Source organism: Grampus griseus, assembly GCF_964374135.1.
Source record: "Grampus griseus genome assembly, chromosome: 2".
In the NCBI taxonomy this organism is placed as follows: domain Eukaryota; kingdom Metazoa; phylum Chordata; class Mammalia; order Artiodactyla; family Delphinidae; genus Grampus; species Grampus griseus.
Genome location: NC_139018.1, coordinates 13,695,908 through 13,716,805, shown reverse-complemented (window position 1 = coordinate 13,716,805; position 20,898 = coordinate 13,695,908). Strand labels below are relative to the sequence as shown.

Here is a 20,898-nt window from a genome sequence, read left to right as displayed (position 1 = left end):
TGAGCTCTGGGCCATTCATTAGCAGAGGCTCAAGAGCCACTCTCTGTTCATATTTTTTCCTTTTTTCAATCTGTTACTAAATAATAACTCTTTCTATTTGCACACCAATTTCTAATTTCATAGCAAATATTTTTGATATTTGAGTGTAAGGCACAGCAGGCGTTACAATTCCCAATTTACAACTGAAGAAATGGAGGCTCAGAAAGGTTAAGAGACTTGCCTGGGATTACATTACTAGTCAACAGCAAAGTCAGAATGAGAACCAGAGTCTTCTGTTTCCCAGCCTAGAAAATGCCCTACCACCCAACCTGTCTCCTCTTTTTGTGGACAGTGGAAGAACATCTGAAGTCAGAGAAATACAGGTTTAAACCCCAACTCTCCTGCTTCCTGGTTGTATGACCTTGAGAAGGTACTTCATCTCTGAGATTCCTTTCCTCGTTGGTAAAATCAGAGTGTCCCCTCCTCATGGAACAGCTGTGAGGGTCAGACAGGCTAGCATCAGTGAGAGAACACACACAGGATCATGCTACCTACTTCATGCCAGGCCAGCATTTGCTGTGTGTCCCCACATCTGCGGCATGAAAAACCGCACAGGACTTTAGGGAGCATTAAAATCATTCTAAAAATACACAAATACACTTTAAATATGATAGTCATTTACTCCCTGCCATGAGGTTTTAGTAGACAGTATGGAGATACAAATATGCACCAAAAAATAACTGATATAAACTCATCATAGAGGAAATTTTAGTTGGAGTTGCTTATGTGGTGAGTTACAGTGTCAACAATGAGTGACAACATGACTAAAATGTGGAGGTGCAGCAAAGTAATGGGAACTAAAATTTACTTTAAAAAGTAATTAGCCCATGAAGAATGATGATGATCTTCAAGGCCTCCTCTTGGCTGTATATTCCATGATCTCTACCTTCAGTTTTCATTACCTATAAGCTGTTTGGGAATAGAGACTGTGTATTATTGTTCTTACAAAGTAGTAAGTGTCTAAAGAGTTTATTGAGGATTCCAATATTTTTGATTGACAGATTAGAGGAGAAAAGTTTAAACTCATTACTGAAGCAAATACCATCACCTATTTTTACGATTATCTGGTGACATCTGCATGCTGGAAGCAGTTTGAAAAGGTCATTACCATTTAATGTCATTTTTTAAAACGGCACACGTGCGTTGCAGGGGGTGGACAAATAAAAGGCTTTTGTAACTTTTAAGAACGGCATATAGATTAGCCCAAATGGTTCACGGATAGTCACAATTATTTCAAGGTATTTTTCGGTTCATTCATTCTACAAATATTCATTGAACACCTACTATGCCAACACACTATGCCAAGCACCATGGCTAAATAAGATTAATCTGACCTGGGTCCTGATCTCAAGGTTTAAAATTTTATTTTAGAATGTGAGATTACTCACCTTCTATTGTATATGCTTACATAACTTAACAGTGGATAAGAGTCAACAGAGTCGATGGGGGGCGGGGGAAGGCAAAAAGACACAGACAGTGCTGAGAGAGCACAGAGGAGAAGGAAGTTCCCTCCCAGCAGGGAAAACCAGGGAGCGCTACCACGATGGATACCTTGCTACATCTCCTCGGTAAAGAGACTTATACTCCCAGTTTGCAGGATCCGGCTTCTTATCTGTTCTGAAGGTTTCTCCCGTCAGAGCCTGAATGTCCTCAAGCCAAACAAAGTGACGTCCAGTATCAGCAGTGGCATTATTTTCTTGACTGTGGGACAAAGGAAGGCGAACAAAAAAAGGGAAGAGGCACTTAGAAATCTCCCAGTTACATATCTCACGTTTCAGAAATGTGAAAGTTACACACTTCAAACTCCATACAGCATCAAGCACACCTAAGTACATAAAATGTGCACATGCCATAAAAATGGGAAGAGGACTCCTACTCTGGAGAAAGTTTTAAAATACAGAGCAAAAACTGTCAACACTAAGTGACCCTTTACCAAGAAATCAAGTCAACTTATCCCAGAAATACAAGTGAAGGATACAGGTGTTTTTTAAAAAAAAATTCATTTAAATGATTATAACTTGATTTTCAAGTATATTTATAAACAAGGTTTTTTCTAAAAAAAAAAAGAGAGAGAGAGAAAGATAAGGCTGCCCTAACTTTGCCTAACTTTCTTGAAAGTGCTCAGATAATTTATTCCAATTAAAAACTTAACAACAACGGCAACAAAGCCACAGTTCTGAATGCTTCAGTCTTGCGTGCTACTTATGTATGGTCTAAGTCTCGTTTTTATAGTCTGGGCTCTGTGTAGGGTGTTTTGCCTATACGTCCGGACCTCTATCTAAAGGGCAGAGTCTACTATAAGACAAGACCCTTATTTATCCCTTTGAACCAATTTGTGACTTGGCAGACTTTCAGATACAAAGGGAACCAGTTCCCTAGGAGTCAAAGAAGAGGGAGGTTTTTTTCTGGCATCTAACATGTTTCTTCCTCTAAAGAAAATCAGTTCATAATGCTGCTGACACAAGAAGGTGCCAAAGTAGTCGAAACAGCCATTAAGTGTTGTTCCATCTTTGCTTTTTGGCTCTGCCCAGATAGAAATAAAGATTCTAAAGGCTTATAAATCATTCTTGGCTGGCAACACAAGGGAATGGTATTTCAGGGACACAAAGTAGCTACTCAATAAGTATTTGTTGAATGATGCATCTCGGGTTAAAATACATGGTGATTTTTAACACATTCCCCTCCAGAACAACTGTGGAGGGTTTTCTGATGACAAAAACTGAAAGGGGCAGCAAAGGGAGAGAAAGAGATCGGTGCACTCCAGAAAGAAATGGAAAGCCAGTGCGGAGAGGGGGCGGGAAGGGCCAGGCTGCCGACCACCCCTGGGGAGCAACAAGCCCTCACTCCTCCCCTACTGGGTACTGCGGTCAGGAAGCAGGCTGTGGTCTAGGCTGTGTAAGAGGAAGGATGCGCCTCCCCCTGAAGGTGAAGAAGAGCTCATCCTAGGAGACAAAGGTCAGTTATAAGCTGTGACCTCTGGGGAAGCTGTCCCTCGATCACCCTGAAATAGAGTCCCATATGGTATGCAACCCACCCCTCCCTCCAGGCCACTTTCCTGACATCATGGAAAGACTCTCACAACTCAGTAATATCTTACTCCCTGTCTGTACAGAAACAAACGATTCTTCCAGGTCACCGTTCCAGGAACAGACTGCAGAAGTGAGTAGTGAGAAAGTAAAAGACAAAGACAAGAACAATCCACTCTGATCTTAATGGGGATATTCTACAAAATATCAGCAGACTTAAAAATGCTGTCTGGATCATAAAACTATCAAGAGGCTGTAAAGATCACCTCTGATGTGGTTAAGCACAGGCTGAAAATAACTTATCTTTCAAGTTCTTATGGTCATTCCTGTACAGTTTCAGGAAATCCTTTAAAACTCATTTTCCTCAGCCATAAAAAAAGACAGTTAAAGATGAGTCTTCAGAACACACAGCAATTAATGTATTTTGCTTTGAAGACATACCAAAAAAGCAACAATATCAATGGTATATTCATCCATTCATTCATGTAACAAAAACGTACTTGAGCATTTACTCCACATCAGGCCCAGTGCCAACGGCTGGGGGGACTCAAAGGCAAGCAAGGTGGGGTGGTTCCCACCCACAGAAATTCAGCCAAGTTCGAAACCTTGCTGCTAGACTCCTTTATTCCTTCCTCCTCTAGGGTTACAGGGATAGCACCTGAGACACAGAGAAGGCTAAATAAATCTGGGTCCTCTGAGCCACAGAGGACTGCGGCATTCTCCAACACTGATCTGCTGACAAAAGGGTCCCGGAAGACTACGGTGTCTGCCTCTCTGGAGACTACGGGCCGGATTCCAGACTCACTCTGACCAGAGCTCTCACGGACATCAATGGGACTTCTAAGCACACCACAAGAGCAAATAATCCCTGAAGAGTCGCAAAAGTCTTAACAGCACTAAATTTTTTCAAGTATGCCTTGGAAAGGACTTAAATTTTCTCTCTTCTAGACCACATGAACAAAGAAAAGAAAAAAAGTTAAATGAGGAATAATAATTCAAGTAGTTTCACCACATAACCACCTGTCTCACGCATGGGAAAAGTGCCTCCCTATGTAAGAGGAAGTTAGATTAAGCAGAGAGGAAAAGCACCTGCTCTGGGGTCAACCTGTAGAACACCTGGAACACTATGCTCAGCGTAGACAGCAGAGCGAAACACGGGGAGAAAAAAGGGCCCCAAGGAAAGGAAATGCTGTGGTCATGAGCCATTCTATACCATTAACACAGTGGTTCTAAACAAATGTGAAATAAGGACAAAAGCAATGATTATTTTTAAGTGCTATATTAACCTTAACGTGTGTGTGTGTGTGTGTGTGTGTGTGTGTGATGCACACAGGGGTTCTGATGTGAGTGACTGAAAGGAAGACATATCAAGAAAGAGAACGAAGACATTTTTCTTACTCGTTACAAAAGCGTGTAAAGCTAAGTAGTGACCTGGTTCACATGCCCACTGTAAGGCACATCTGCCACCTTTCAGAAATCCTGTAGACTTTTTGTCTGAATCAGATTTGACACAATCATTACTGTGTCTAAATAATATTTCTCAAATAAAATCATGGTCCTATTTTTTTTTTAAATGAAAGTTTTCTTTTCTTATGTTGACCTAATGATAGAACTCTTTTCGGTTTTTTCCCACTTTACTGAGGTATTTATTGACTCCATTTTGATTGAGTGGCTAAACAGTCATTCAGATGTCTAACTTGTGGCAACGATCAAGGGAGAAAAAAATCAAGATTTGAAAAATCATAGGTATCTGAGAATAGAAAACCTACTTCGGTTTCTCTGATTCCTTTTTACTGCTTCTGATGCTTCTGGACGATATGTCTTTTTCAGAATCAGTATATGACTCAGATCCACTGCTACTTGACTGCCCACGTTTTCTCTTGGTTTTCTTGTGGTGCTGATGCTTCCTTTTCTTCTTTTTCTCTTTCTTCTTTTTTCTGCTTGTTTGTTTGGGCTTTTTGTTAGTGTCACTTTCATCTGAAGGCTCTGAATTCAGAGGACTCCTATTTGGGAAAAGCAACATTAGAATTATTTTCAAAAGAGAATTAGGGAAATAATATGTAAGTAAGTATGCAAATAAACAAATATGCAAAAGGAAATTCTATAAATGCCCACACCGACTTACTATGTGCCCATACATTATACAGTACCTTCCTGGATTGCAACTCACCTTAAAGATTTAAGAGTTGGACCTAAAATAACATCAGCCGAAGAAATTCTAATCTTTCTAAGATTTCTAAGCTTGTAAACCTATATTTTCATAGCTATATATTTTTAAATTAATCTACCAGTTATTTTTATCAAATACAGTTTTTTTAATGCTATAAAAGGTTTATTTTCAGTCTTACATATTATGCCAGCATATCCTTAATGCCAAAAGAAAAAAAAGGTTTAACTCTGGTCCTTGTTTTTTAAAGTTATAACAAGATCTTCCTCATTACTCCCTCTCATGCATTAACTATTCTCAATTTCTAAAAGCTTCCTACACTTTTAGAGTACATCATATTAATGAGACCGTTTGGCCTATATTTGTGAGAGAGCTCATTTCTCAATCCAGTGATCTATAACAAAATTCTTTCAAAGCTGGGTACAGATGCGTGCCATTTTGCTTTCCCCAAAGTTTTCATGAGGTTTTATCCTATCCTTCTATTTTTGCATGCAACTTCTATCTTTATGCAACTAAAGAAATATCTGAATTACAATATTCTAAAGGTTACTAATGAGGTTAATAAAGTTACTTAAGAATCACAATGATGCCATTTCCCTTGTGGCCTAATTACTGGCAGTAACTGTGTCAGGTACTTGCCACTCCAATGGAAAGGGAAAAAAAAAGGATAATCTGTTAAGAGTGAGATAAGGGAAAATAGTCAAAGATTACCTCATTACATCAGGTAAAAGGAAGAGTTTTACTTAACTCTTTTATCACAGGGTTTTCTATGGAGCATCATTCAAACTAAGCCATAGATGGTACACTGACAAAGACTAAAAATCCACCTATCAAAAAAACTACCTGGTCAGTAGCGACTCTTCAGAAACAAAGGCTGTGACCTCTTCAGTTTGTTGGCTCAGAGATGTTATGGTTCCAACACAAAAGCTTGGGTTGCTCAGCCAGTCTAATTCTGCACATGGGCAAAAAGGAGAAAAGATCAATGAAATTAGCTCAATAGGATTTCTAAAGCAGGAAATCCATCTTACCAGCTGACATCTTAATTCACAGCCAACGTCAGCCAGACATTTTGAACAGTCCACAGAAGCTGAAGGGAATCCACGAAATTGTTATTTCATAGGGCATGGGGCTTTAACACACTCTAAAGTATTTAAAACTGAAATCCTCTTGTGATATCAGGCTGTAGCTTAAGCAAAAGCCATGTAATAAGCATGGCCTAAAATACAACAAGGCTTTACGTATTCCATCCACACTCTAATGAGCATGAACGCTTCCAAAGCATTAGGTTTTAATGACCCCAAATTTGATTTAAACAATTCTGAAAAGTTAAAAAAAAATCAAATCATGCATAGAAACCCACCAGGCTTAACATTATTCCAGAAGATTCAGATATTTTTCTTTAAAAAAAAATTCCAATGTTCTTAGTATAGTAACTTAACATAAGCTTTTCCTTATAACAGTACTCTGTGAAAATAAAAACAGAAGGTGTCAACTTTTTAAATTAATGCTAAAATTATATAAGATGTTAATAATGATTATCTTTGGACAGTGAGGTTAAATGTCCAAAATTTTTCTTCTTTCTGCTTATCCATTAATTTCTAACTCTTCTATGATGAACTATTTCTAAATTACTTATTTTCTAACTTTTAGGAGTCTTGGCTGTGAAGGAAAGAAAAAGAATGGTGGCAGCAAGGGGGCCCACGGTGGTGTGTGTATTTTGTCCTGCTTTGTTTTAGGATGGGAGGCCACAGCACGATCACATGCTCAGGAGAAAGGACCCACAAAATGGTTGAAGTTAGAAGAGAAAAGGGTTAATTACATTTTTTAACAGTTGTACTGGGATATAGATTATATACAAGGTTCACCCATTTAAAGTGGACAAGTCAGTGGTTTTTAGTATATTTAGAATTGTGCAACTGCCACTGTAAGATAATTTTAGAACATTTTCATCATCCCCAAAAGAAACCCCACACCTATTAGCAGCAACTCCCCATCACCCACCTCCTGCCCTCCGACTCCCACAACCAGCCCTAGGCAACCACGAATCTACTTTCTCTCTCCGTAGATCTGCCTATTTTGGACATTTAATATAAACAAGATCATACAAGGTATGGTCTTTTGTACTGGCTTCTTTTGCTTGGCATAATGTTTTCAAGGTTCATCCATGCTGTATCATGTATCAGTACTCCATTCGTTTTTATTGCTGAATAATAATTCCATTTTATGGCTATACCACATTTTATCCTTTAACAGTTGAGGGACACTTGGGTTGCTTCCACTTTTGGCTATTATAAATAATGTTGCTATGAACATCCAGGTACAAGTTTTTATATGGACATATGTTTTCAGTTATCTTGGGCAGATATCTAGGAGCAGAATTGCTGGATCATATGGTAACTCATGTTCAGCATTTTGAGGAACTGTCAGATTGTTTTCCTAACTGCCTGCACCATTTTATACTCCCATTAACAAGGTATGAGGATTCCAATTTCTCCACATCACTGCCAGCTTGTTACTCTCTGTCTTTTAGATTACAGTCATCCTACTGGGTATGCTGTTTTCTCACTGTGGTTATGATTTCCATTTCCCAGGTGACTAACGATGTTGAGAAACTTTTCATGTGTGTGTTTGTTGGTCCTTCATATTTCAATAGAAATAGTTATTCAAATCTTTTCCCCATTTTTTAACTGGGTTGTCTTTTTATTATTGAGTTGTAAGAGTTCTTTATATATTCTGTATTCTAGTCCCTGGTGGTAACTGCATCTTAGCGAAGAGGGGATATCGGAATGTATGCTCCATGATACAGTACCTTATTTTATTCACTGCTGTATCCCTAGCACTGAGAGCAATGCCTGGCATACATCAGTAGGAGTTTAATAAATATCTGTGGAAAAGAGGGGATGAAGGAAGGAAGGAAAGTTCCTTAAGAGAAAAGGTACATTGAAAAGCAGAGGAAAAAGGGAAAGAAGAGAGGGAATCTAGCTTATGAAGGGCTTTACTGTAGGTCAAGCAACAGGTTAAGCACTTAATTTACATCCTTTAATCCTCACAACAACCCTCTATAGGAGGTACTACAATCTTCATTGTACAGAAGAGGAAACTAAGGCTCAAAGGGATCAAGTAATTTTTAAGGTCATACTTAATAAGAGTTAAAAGAATTCTTCATGCAGTCTTTCTTCTATTGTCTCCTTTTTCCTTCTGTGGGGTTCCCTTCCCTTGGGCCTAATTCCTGGCAAGAGGTATGTGAAAATAGTTCCTGTTGCTCACTGAGGTCACAATTATTTTCACAATAATTGGATTCTATCATGAGCAAAGGAAAAGTGGGAAAAAATGGAACAAACAATATGCAAGGAGAGATGCTCTCAAAGAAGTCCATTATATTTTTACATAAATATCTGGATAGTGAGGAGAGCTTGGAGGAAATGTAAAGAAATAGATACGTTAAAACAACAAAGTGTGTAGCTCTCCAAAGTCCTTCAGAAGGTACAAAAAAAGCTTTTAAAGGATGCATTTAAGGCTTTGCCATATGGGACCACTGTGGGGAGAGAAAAAAAGTAGTTTATAAAGAACTAAAACTCTTGAGTTTTGAACTCAGATCATCACTGACCCTCTGAGTGACCTTCATCTCAATCAAATGACCTTTTATAGGAACAAAAGGTATTTTTACCTGATAAGAAGTTGCTGCTGGTTTTTGGGGGGTGGGAGGAGGGAGGCTATCATATTAGCAGTAACCATGTGTGGAATATTAAAGTAATAATCATTGGGTGTTAGGCCTAGAAAAATTTGGGAGATCACCTAGTCCACAGATTTTCAAACTTTCTTAGCCAAGGAACTCACTGTTCAAGCACAATCTTTCAGAGAAGTTCAAAATGCAGAACAGAAAAAGCAGGATGCCCTTGTTGGGGGCTCACAGGGAGGGAGCAGGTCCACAAAGACTCACTGGAGCACAGCCTGGATACCCGTCCCTCATTTACAGATCAATAGCCAGAGGCTCAAAGAAGTTAAGTCACACACACATCTGAACCTGGATCTGGGATCCTCCATCCAGCCCTCTCTAACCATGCCATGGTGCTAACTCTTCACTGCCTCAGCTAAGGAGTTGCTTTTCCTAAGTCTCCCCGCAATCGGTACAGGGGACTACGACAGCAATTTTCACATTGTAATCTCATTATCTGCATGTCAAGTCTTCCCATCATATTCTAAGCCAAAGGCCAACAACTCAAATCCTTACAGGGACCAGATGAGTAATGATTACTATGACACTATCGAGAGTGACAACAGAAAAAAAGAAAACGACAAAAATATTCTTCCAGCCAAACAAATATACCAACTGGTTTACAACTCGTGCATCCAAGTTTCCAGCTTGCCTCCACTCCCACTCCCTTCTTCCCAAACCAAAAGAAACATGAGGGCAGGAGCCATGACTATTCACTCCTGTATTCCCAACTCCTAGCACAGTGCCTTGGTACAAAGTAACTGGAGTCAATAAATATTTGTTGAATAAGTAAAATGAATGAGCATCTGAATCATATCTCTGCATCCCTGTACCCCCAGCACCTAATTTACAGAACTGAAAAAATTTGATTGTTAAAAGCATGCCATTGGGGCTTCCCTGGTGGCACAGTGGTTGAGAGTCTGCCTGCCGATGCAGGGGACACGGGTTCGAGCCGCGGTCCGGGAAGATCCCACATGCCGCGGAGCGGCTGGGCCCATGAGCCATGGCCGCTGGGCCTAAGCGTCCGGAGCCTGTGCTCCACAACGGGAGAGGCCACAACAGTGAGAGGCCCGCATACCGCAAAAAAAAAAAAAAAGCGTGCCATTATCTAGGTATAAAGTACTACTTTATAATTCTTCCAGTCTTCATTGTAAATTCAGATTTAATCATTAAAGAATGGAATACCTACTATGTGTCCAGGCACAGTTCCAGGCTTTGGAGGCACAGTGGTGAACAAGTCCCTGCTCACGTGGTGCTTATACTTAATCATAACATTAACTGTTCATGTAATACATGTGCATTCTTAAATTTTAATTACACAGAATCCTGGAAAGTTATCTGAGATCAAAAGATGCTTTATTAATCAGATTGCAAAGTCCTTTTCTATATTTACTTACATCTTCAAATAATTTACAAATACCAATTATGTATTTAGATAACTGTGCTAATACCAAGCAGGATGTAACACGTTACAGAGAAGACTAGCAGGATACCACATGCCTAGGGTTTAAGATAGAGAAGATGACTAGCTAACAAATCTTTTGTCCCAGCAGGTTAGTAAGTAAATCACAGGTTGAAACTTACCTGGAAATTAGCACCCTGCTATACACATACACACATCTAGGAAGGGAAGAAGAGTGGAAGTATCAGGCAGAAAAACCACTTTAGAACTACTGCCTAACAAAACCAGGCAGGTATCTACAAAAACCACATCATGTGTAATTTTACAGAAAAAAATATAATGTATCATCACTGAATACTTCAAGCTGAAATGCTTTTTGCGATTATATAAGTTTATTATATAATTCTATTTCTCCATCACTAGTGAAAATGCTTTAATTCAATTCCACTATAGATGGAGGGAAGAAGGAATTGTCATGAATAGATTTAAATTTTAAAAACAAATTTTGGGGGGCTTCCCTGGTGGCGCAGTGGTTGGGAGTCCGCCTGCCGATGCAGGGGATGCGGGTTCATGCCCTGGTCTGGGAGGATCCTGCATGCCGCGGAGCGGCTGGGCCCGTGAGACATGGCCGCTGAGCCTGCACGTCCGGAGCCTGTGCTCTGCAACGGGAGAGGCCACAGCAGTGAGAGGCCCGCGTACCGCAAAAAAACAAACAAACAAACAAACAAATTTTGAGGACTTCCCTGGTGGCAGAGTGGTTAAGAATCCACCTGCCAATGCAGGGAACACGGGTTTGATCCCTGGTCCAGGAAGATCCCACATGCCGCGGAGCAACAAAGTCTGCGCCACAGCTGCTGAGCCTGCACTCTAGAGCTCATGAGCCACAACTACTGAGCCCGCGTGCCACAACTACTGAAGCCCGTGCACCTAGAGCTCATGCTCCGCAACAAGAGAAGCCACTGCAATGAGAAGCCCGTGCACCGCAACGAAGAGTAGCCCCCACTCACCACAACTAGAGAAAGCCTGCGCACAGCAACGAAGACCCAACACAGCCAAAAATAAATAATTTTTTTAAAAAATTAAAAAGTTAAAAAAATAAAAACAAATTTTGAACCACAGGTGGATAAAATGCCCTTGTTCTACACCCATTCCCCATTGTATTAGGCTTTCCCCTGCTTTTCCAAAGTTCACTGTATGACACTTTCCTCTTATGAAAGACCTTCAACTAGTACCTATTTTCACTAGCCAAAATCCGAAGAGGATTTTCGCTTTTACCAAAAAAAAAGGCGAAAAGCAAAAGTAGCCTTCAGTGTTTGTTTTGCAGCGAGCCTTCAGAGAGGCAGTGAGCACCCCAAGCAGCAACAGTGGCGTCACCAAGCTCCCTCCTCAGGAAGGAGCTCAGCATCAAGCCGCCATAGCTTTGAACTATGTCTGTGAGTATCTGTGCTTTATCCTGATTTACTCTGTGCATCCGTTAGCAAGATGTGTCCTGAAGTAACTGTTTCTTCACTGTACATCATTTCAGCTTAGGACAGGTTTCATCAGAACGCTGCTCTACCTTCAGATAGTGGGGGAAACCTGTATAACAAAATAGCACTGATTATGAGTTTACGTAAACTCAGAGGCAAGCACCATCCCTTCAGTGATAATTCAAAAGACATTTCTAGGGCTCTACAGCATACATATTAGGGAAGGGGGTTATTCCTTTAAAAAGAATGAGCCAAGCTCTTTGTTTTGATGGAAACACTTGATTCCTGACAGAATCTGAGAGCACAAGCATTTGTACAAACAGCACTGGCAAACATGACTAAACTGCATTTAAGACAGTGAGTACAGAGAATCTAAGCAAAGTCAGCCTTTCCACAGAGTTAAGCTACAATTTGAAGAGACCCAGGGATCCCAAGGGTAATGTTTAAACAACCAAACCCCAAAGTACAATATCACAGTGTGGTTTATAATACAATTTCCGGTGTCAGAAGGACCTGCGTTCAAACACTGGCTTTAAAGTTCATTAGTTGTGCAACTCGGAACAAAAAGCCTAATCTCTCCAAGTTTTCTCCTTTCATCCAGCACCTTTTCCCTGAGAGCCAGGCATGGACAAACCCAGGACAGCCCTCAGGGAGCGGACACACTGGCAGTCATTTACATGCAATTAGACAAGGCCAAGATAAAGAAAAGTTACAGGGTATAATGAGAGCACACAGCTGGGTTCCGTAGTCCATACTAGGTATGGATCAGAGAAAGCTGCCTGGGAGAACAGCTCAATAAGACCTAAAGCATGAGAAAAAAAGTAGGCAAATATGCTCCTAGGAAGCATCTAGGCAAGGGAAATGGCTTATACAAAGGCCTGAGAGTGAGAAAGCATGACTCTCTGGGCAACAGGAGGGAGCTGCTATGGCTGGACCACTGGGAGTGAGGGGGTGGGGCGGGGGGAGCAAAATGAAGCCAGAGAGGTTCAGGGGCCTAAGAAACCCTATCAGAGTTTGTGTTTACCCTAGGAGCAATGGGGAAATGCTTGAGTTTGTGGCAAGGGTGACAAAATCAGGCCTAGGGTTCAAAAGATCAGCAGCAAAGAGCATACACGTTTTGAAGCTAGATTGCTTGAGCTCAAATCCTGCTTCTGTGCCTGTTTCCTCCTCCCTAAAAATGCTGACAATAATACCGACTTCACAGGGTTGTTATGAGGATTCAGTGACTTAATATGTATTTGTAAAGCATTTAGATCAGTGAATGGCACATAGTGGTCTTTTTTAATTTATTTTTTATTGAAGTATAGTTGATTTACAATGTTGTGCCCATCTCTGCTGTACAGCAAAGTGACTCAGTTATACACATACATTCTTTTTAATATTCTTTTCCATTATGGTTTTTCCCAGGATATTGAATATAGTTCCCTGGGCTATACAGTAGGACCTTGTTGTTTATCCATTTTATATACAATAGTTTGTATCTACTAACCCCAAACTCCCAGTCCCTCCCCCACCCCCCCTCCCCTGGCAACCACAAGTCTGTTCTCTATGACTGTCTTTCTGTTTTGTAGGTTGGTTCATCTGTGCCATATTTTAGATTCTACATATAAGTGATAGCATATGGTATTTCTCTTCCTTTTTCTGACTTACTTCATTTAGTACAATGATCTCTAGGTACATCCATGTTGTTGCAAATGGTATTATTTCATTCTTTTTTATGGCTGAGTAATATTCCATTGTATATATGTGCCACATCTTCTTTATCCATTCATCTGTTGATGGACATTTAGGTTGTTTCCATGTCTTGGCTACTGTGAATAGTGCTGCGATGAACACAGGGTTGCATGTATCTTTTTGAATTATAGTTTTGTCCAGATATATGCCCAGGAGTGACATTGCTGGGTCATATGATAGTTCTATTTTTAGTTTTCTGAGGAACCTCCATACTGTTTTCCACAGTGGCTACACCAACTTACCTTCTCACCAACTTACATTCCCACCAACAGTATAAGAGGGTTCCCTTTTCTCCACACCCTCTCCAGCATTTGTTATTTGTACAGTTTTTAATGATGGCCATTCATTACCAGTGTGAGGTGGTACCTCATTGTAGCTCTGATTTGCATTTCTCTAATGATTAGCAATGTTGAGCATCTTTCCATGCGTCTATCAGCCATCTGTATGTCTTCTTTGGAGAAATGTCTATTTAGGTCTTCTGCCCAGTTTTCAATTGGGTTGTTTGGTTTTTTGCTGTTGAGTTGTATGAGCTGTTGGTGTATTTTGGAAATTAAGCCCTTGTTGGTCGCATCATTTGCAAATATTTTCTCCCATTCTGTGGGTTGTCTTTTCATTTTGTTTATGGTTTCCTTTGCTGTTCAAAAGCTTGTAAGTTTGATTAGGTCCCGTTTGTTTAGTTTTGTTTTTATTTCTATTGTCTTGGGAGACTGACCTAAGAAAACACTGGTACGATTTATCTCAGAGACACACAGTGTTTTTAAATAAGTAGTTTTAAAATTCTGGCTGTGGTGTGGAGAGTGGTTCAGGGAGTGACTATTTAGAAGGCCGTTGTAATAATCCAGGGGATGACTGTGGTGAAAATTATGCAGTGGCAGTGAGAATAGAGGGAAACTAACGAATTTAAGAGTTATTTGGAAGGACTGGATGAAGAACTGAATGGGAGGAACAGGAAGTTGAGGTATGTGTCTAAGTTTTGGCCTGGGAGAATGGCGGTGCCATTTTCTGACATGTGGACACAGGAAGAAGAGCAGGTTTCAGGTAAAAAGACAATGTGTGCAGTTTCTTCCCCCAATATAAATAATAACCTGCTTCATATGCCTCATATCTTCCAGCCCAACTCTGTCTGAATATTCAACCCCCAAGCAACAATGTTTTAGAGTAGACAAGCCTAATAAATCTGATGGTGTAGAAAGAAAAGCTCGAGAATTGGAGGGATCACACACTGAGGTCTTTCTGCTGCTCCTAACACAGGGGAGGCGCTGGATACCTGTTTGTTGACAGAATGAATGTTACTGAATTTAGCCTCCCCAAAACACTTACTGAGCGTGATGCCTGCTTAAATCCTGGCCTAACTCTTAACAGTACCGAGAGAGCGGCGAACAGAGCCTCTCTCACTTGCTTTGGTATTGCTCATCTTTCCTGTCCAGGAGTTTTTTGTTTCTGTTTTTGTTTTTGTTTTTAATTGAAACTCTGCACACACCAGTACTAACACCATCTTACATTTTTAGCACATTTTATAGTGTAAGGCCAAAAGTACAGTGCTTCTATTTTTAACAGCAAAAGACCAGAAACAGTCAAAATGTCCTTAATAGGGACTGACAGAATAAAGTATGTGACATCCACACTATGGAGCTCTGTGGACCAGTCAAAAGAAGTGAGGAAGACTTCTATACTCCACTGTAGAGTGATGTCTGGGATTTTAGGTAAAATGCAGAATAATATGCATTTAAGAAACAGAAGTGTGGGCTTCCCTGGTGGCGCAGTGGTTGAGAGTCCGCCTGCCGATGCAGGGGACACGGGTTCGTGCCCCTGTCTGGCAGGATCCCACATGCCGCGGAGCGGCTGGGCCCGTGAGCCATGGCCGCTGAGCCTGTGCGTCTGGAGCCTGTGCTCCGCAACGGGAGAGGCCACAACAGTGAGAGGCCCGCGTACCGCAAAAAAAAAGAAAAAAAAAAAGAAACCGAAGTGGAGGGGGGAGGAGAGATAAATTTGGGACTTGGAATTAACAGATATACATTACTATATATAAAACAGAGAAACGATGAGGACCTATTGTATAGCACAGGGCACTATATTCAATATCATGTAATAACCTATAATGGAAAAGAATCGGAAAAAGTATATATATATATATATATATGTATGTATAACTGAATCAATTTGCTGCATATCTGAAACACTGTAAATTAACTATACTTTAATTAAAAAACAAAATATTTAAAAAAAGAAACAGAACGGAAATGTAGTTGCTCATGTTAAGGAGGAAAGAAATAGAAGGATATCATTGATTACTAAAAATTCTAAACTGTAGGGGAAAGTTGGAGAATTGAGATGGAGGTTTATTCTCCGAAAATAACTGGGTTACACGTATTTTCAACTTTAGAACCATGTAAATGTTTCACAACATTACAAAATGGGACCAAATCAAAAAGAAGAAAAACACAATCCCCCAAAGTTAAAAACAAATATACCTAATTGTATATCAAACTGGTAATGAAATCACACAGAGAATTATTTCAAATGAATTTAAAACACAGTAATTTGACAGCACATGGGTTGTGGGATACAGCGTAAGGACAAATAGAACCATAAAGAAATAGTGAACTATTTAGTATTAGTCATACTACTATTGTTATTTTGGACCTATATATAATTGGACTAATGACACTAAGAACTAATATTTTCAGCATAAGAGGAAATGAATATAAATAGTAAATCAAAGAAATCAATTAAAAATCTCATAATCTTAAACTTGGATTAGAAATATCAGTATGAAGGCATGATGTATTTTTCTCTTTCTGGTTCTGGCCATTGAAAATGTTTAGAAGTAATGACAACCCAGTGCCATGAGTACTCCCAATATCCAATTTGTGGTTTTAACATACCCATACCATTTTCCACTAAAAGAAACCAGGGTTCCTTTGAGAAATAGTCAATTCCAGGCCATAATAAAACATGTAAGCGATGAGCTCTGAGCAGCTTTTAGGGCAGAAAACAAGGAAGTGATTAAAGACAACGGGTTTATGCTAAAAAGACACAGGCCCAACTTGATCAAGGCCCCATCAGCCAAAAATGGGACAATTTGAGCATTAGAAAATAGTATTCGCAATGGACTGAAATATAAGTATGTTAAAAATTCATGAGTTCATAATTAAAGGGGGTGGGGGGAGAAACACCTCATTTGTCACCTCTAAAAGTTGCCAAGACCCAAACTTGTTATTCTGTAAACTAACAAAAGGAACAAACCAAGTATTCATCCTGTCCTTCCTGCCTGAACTGTATTTCGGGGTATTCCAACAGTTTTGAGAAAAAGTTCTTTATAGGATAACTGATACTAATAAATATAGGAGGAATGCTAAAAACGGAAAATACCCATTTTGTAACCCCAATGAAATGGTGGATCTAAGCAATAATCATAAATGGCTGCAAAAATCATTAGGTGAAAGACTGATAGGCAGCTTCATAATGGATGAATCAGGCCATCCAGGAATCCACTGATCAATCTTACCACTAAAAGGGAGAAAACTGGACAGCTCATCTTCCTGATTTGGCTCAACAGCAAGTGTAGAGCACACCCAATGAGGTATTTTCAACTAAAAAAATTGTACCTGAATCTAATTAACGCTCTACATCTAACTACCAGTTTACAGGAAATGCTAGGGTAGAGAAGCATGTTAAATGACACCACAAGGATTTGGTGGGAAATGTCTATAGGACAAATGATGCAGTTTCCTCAACAAATCACAAGGGAAAATAGAAGGGAGGGAGAAATTGTTTTATATTTTTTAAAAAGACCTAAGAGACATATCCAAAATGCAGTGTTGGATTTCTTTGGATACTGATTTGAAGAAACCAACTGTAAAAGGCCATTTTTGAAACAACTCTGGAAATTTGAACATTAACTGACAATTAGATGATATTAAAGAATTATAGTTACTTTCATTATGGCTAATAATGTTGTGTTTAAATTTTTTAAAATACAGTACTTTATAAAAAGCTCTTAACATTCTCTAACATCATACACAAAAATAAACCCAAAGTGGATTAAAGACCTAAAACGTAAGACCGGATGCTGTAAAACTCTTAGAGGAAAACACAGGCAGAACACTCTCTGATATACACTGCAGCAATATCTTTTTGGATCCACCTCTTAGAGTAATGAAAATAAAAACAAAAATAAACAAATGGGACCTCATTAAACTTAAAAGCTTTTGCACAGCAAAGGGAACCATAAACAAAACGAAAAGACAACCCACAGAATAGGAGAAAACATTTGCAAACAATGTGACCGACAAGGGATTCATCTCCAAAATATACAAACAGCTCATACATATAGCTCATATTGATACAGCTCAATATCAAAAAAGTAAACAACCCAATCAAAAAAAAAGAAAAAATGGGCACAAAATCTAAATAGACATTTCTCCGAAGAAGACATACAGATGATCAAAAAGCACATGAAAAGATGCTCAGCATCGCTAATTATTAGAGAATTGCAAATCAAAACTACAGTGAGGTATCAACTCACACCAGTCAGAATGGTCATCATCAAAAAGTCTATAAACAGGGCTTCCCTGGTGGCGCAGTGGTTGAGAGTCTGCCTGTCGATGCAGGGGACACGGGTTCGTGCCCGGTCCAGAAAGATCCCACATGCCGCGGAGCGGCTAGGCCCATGAGCCATGGCCACTGAGCCTGCGCGTCCGGAGCCTGTGCTCCGCAACGGGAGAGGCCACAACAGTGAGAGGCCCGCGTACTGCCAAAAAAAAAAAAAGTCTATAAACAATAAGTGCTGGAGAGGGTGTGGAGAAAAGGGAACCCTCCTACACTGCTGGTGGGAATGTAAATTGATACAGCCACTATGGAGAACAGTATGGAGGTTCCTTAAAAAACTAAAAATAGAACTACCATATGACCCAGCAATTCCACTACTGGGCATATACCCTGAGAAAACCATATTTCGAAAAGATACATGCACCCCAGTGTTCACTGCAGCACTATTTACAATAACCAAGACATGGAAGCAACCTAAGTGTCCATCAACAGATGAATGGATAAAGAAGATGTGGTGCATATATACAATGGAATATTACTCAGCCATAAAAAAGAGTGAAATAATGCCATTTGCAACAACATGGATGGACCTAGAGATTATCGTAGTAAGTGAAGTCAGAGAAAGAGAAAGACAAACACCATATGCTATCACTTATATGTGGAATCTAAAAAATGATACAGATGAACTTATTTACAAACCAGAAACAGACTCACAGACTTAGAAAACAAACTTATGGTTACCAAAGCAGAAAGGTGGGGGGTGAGGAATAAATTAGGAGGTTGGGATTAACATATATACATTACTATATATAAAATGGATAATCAACAAGGACCTACTGTATAGCACAGGGAACTCTACTCAATACTGTGTCATAACCTATACGGGAAAAGAATCTGAAAAAGAATAGATATATGTATAACTAATCATCTTGTTGTACACCTGGAATTAACACATTTTAAATCAACTACACTGCAATATAAAATAAAAATTAAAAAAAAAACGAAAATAAATAAATTTTAAAAGAATAAAAAGCTCTTTTGCAATCATTACCCCGATGCGGGTACCCAGAAGATGTCCAATAAACACTGGTTAAGATAAATGACAAGAGTAACACTCCCCTGTAAACCTGCCACTTCACCCTCCCAAAATAAAAGGATTAATCCTTGGCCTGTTATTCAAGTCAGTACCATCCCTCATCACCAGTTCCAACCATATTTCCCAAGGTGCCTCCTTACACCTCTACATTTCCAGACAAATTGAACTACCTGCAGTTTTTTGCAGAGGTCTCATGTTTTCCTTCGTGCGTGCCTTTGAAGGCCCTGGAATGCCCTTCCACTATCTCTTTGTCCAAATCTACCCTCTTGAAGACCCATCTCCAAAGTTAGCTCCTATATAATGCTTTCTTTGAACTTCCCCACAGAAGTCATTATTCCGCTGGTTCACCTGTGTCATCTATAACATCCCACCTTGTAAGTACTGTTACTTTTTTGTTAAGTACTTACTATTGGTCTGTACATTCAGCTAATATTTATCGAACACCTACTACACTTTGGGCCTGTGCTAGGGGTTAACGATGCTGCAATGAATAGACAAACACTGTTTCTGACTACGTGGATGTTACGGTCTAGTAAAGGATGACCAAAATTACACTAGTTATATAAGAAATTACTCACAATTATGAGAAGCATACCAAAAAAAGAAATGTAGGAATTACGACTGGATACGATAAAGGTGTCAGACACAGCTGGACTCTGCCACATAAGGGCATGATTTAGGATTAATCACTTTAAATTACAATTCACTATGTGCCACAGCTTTTAACAATGCAGATCTGGGAACGCTTAAGGCCTAAATAAAATATGTAATGCCATTACCTGACCTACAGTCGACCCTCAATAAATAAATGTTAGTTCTTATTCCCAGCAGCTGTGCCCATCTGGACAGAAACTGTGTTTGATTAGCCTTTGGATCCTAATTCTCTAGCTCTTGGTCTGCCAAAAGATATGAGTCCAATAAACAATTCAGAAATAAGGAGAACAGAGAAGGAAAAAAAGCTGTAATAAGAACACCCAGCATTTGCATCAGGAGTCTCCCCGAGATGTGGAGTACCATTGTTTCCATCTTACAGGTGAAGTAACTGAGGCTGGGGGGAGAAAACGGGGCTCAACAATATGATTACATGTAAGTCCCAGCTCCGAAGCCTCTCCCGGTCTGTCTTTCTCCTTTTGGACTCTACAACTCTAGCGCAGAAACCCGGACGAGCGCCGCTGCTCCTCCCACAAGGCTTTGCAACACCGCGGAGAACTCTGGGATACAAATGAATAAACAAATCCAAGGCAAGGGCGAGACCTGGGCCCGAGAAACTCCGCCCTAAGCCCACCAAGTACCTTCTTCATCCCTTTTGTGTGCTTACCTTTCCTGGGGCTCCCGCTCTCGGGCTCCTCACTAACACCCGCAAAGGCGGGGAACAGCGCCATGTTCACAGGCCACACCGCCTTTTCACTCCACAAAAATGGCGGCGGGAAGCCGAGGCCGGTAGTAAGGCCCTTGCGGTCGGTGTGCACTCTGGGAAGTGTAGTTTTCCCGTCGGTCCTTTGGCTTGTACCCAAACCGCGGGGGCGGGGCGGAATGAAAGGGGAAGGGGCGTGATGGGGGAGGGGCGGAAGGGACCACTTCCCAGTAATTAGTACCGTCAGGCTTCTGTGAGAACCAGAAAATGCTGAGACTGGAGGTGCAACTGTTCAGAGCACAAAGTTCAAGGAAGTTGGGATTCTGATTACACCCCAGAGTTCAC

At 40.1% G+C, this 20,898-nt stretch overlaps 1 protein-coding gene across 2 annotated transcripts in view; it reads right to left on the bottom strand.

Annotated features, from left to right (window-relative positions):
* NRDE2 (NRDE-2, necessary for RNA interference, domain containing) overlaps positions 1 to 20,601 on the bottom strand; it is a 45,753-nt gene extending 25,152 nt beyond the window's left edge. For both annotated transcript variants that reach the window (XM_082648774.1, XM_082648775.1), the window contains exons 1-4: positions 20,518 to 20,601; positions 6,076 to 6,184; positions 4,835 to 5,068; positions 1,591 to 1,740 (exon numbers count right to left, since the gene is read on the bottom strand). In XM_082648774.1, the coding sequence (XP_082504900.1) occupies positions 1,591 to 1,740; positions 4,835 to 5,068; positions 6,076 to 6,184; positions 20,518 to 20,581 (557 nt within the window). In that variant the 5' untranslated portion in view covers positions 20,582 to 20,601. The remainder of the gene's footprint in view (positions 1 to 1,590; positions 1,741 to 4,834; positions 5,069 to 6,075; positions 6,185 to 20,517) is intronic.
* Positions 20,602 to 20,898: the final 297 nt, after the last annotated feature.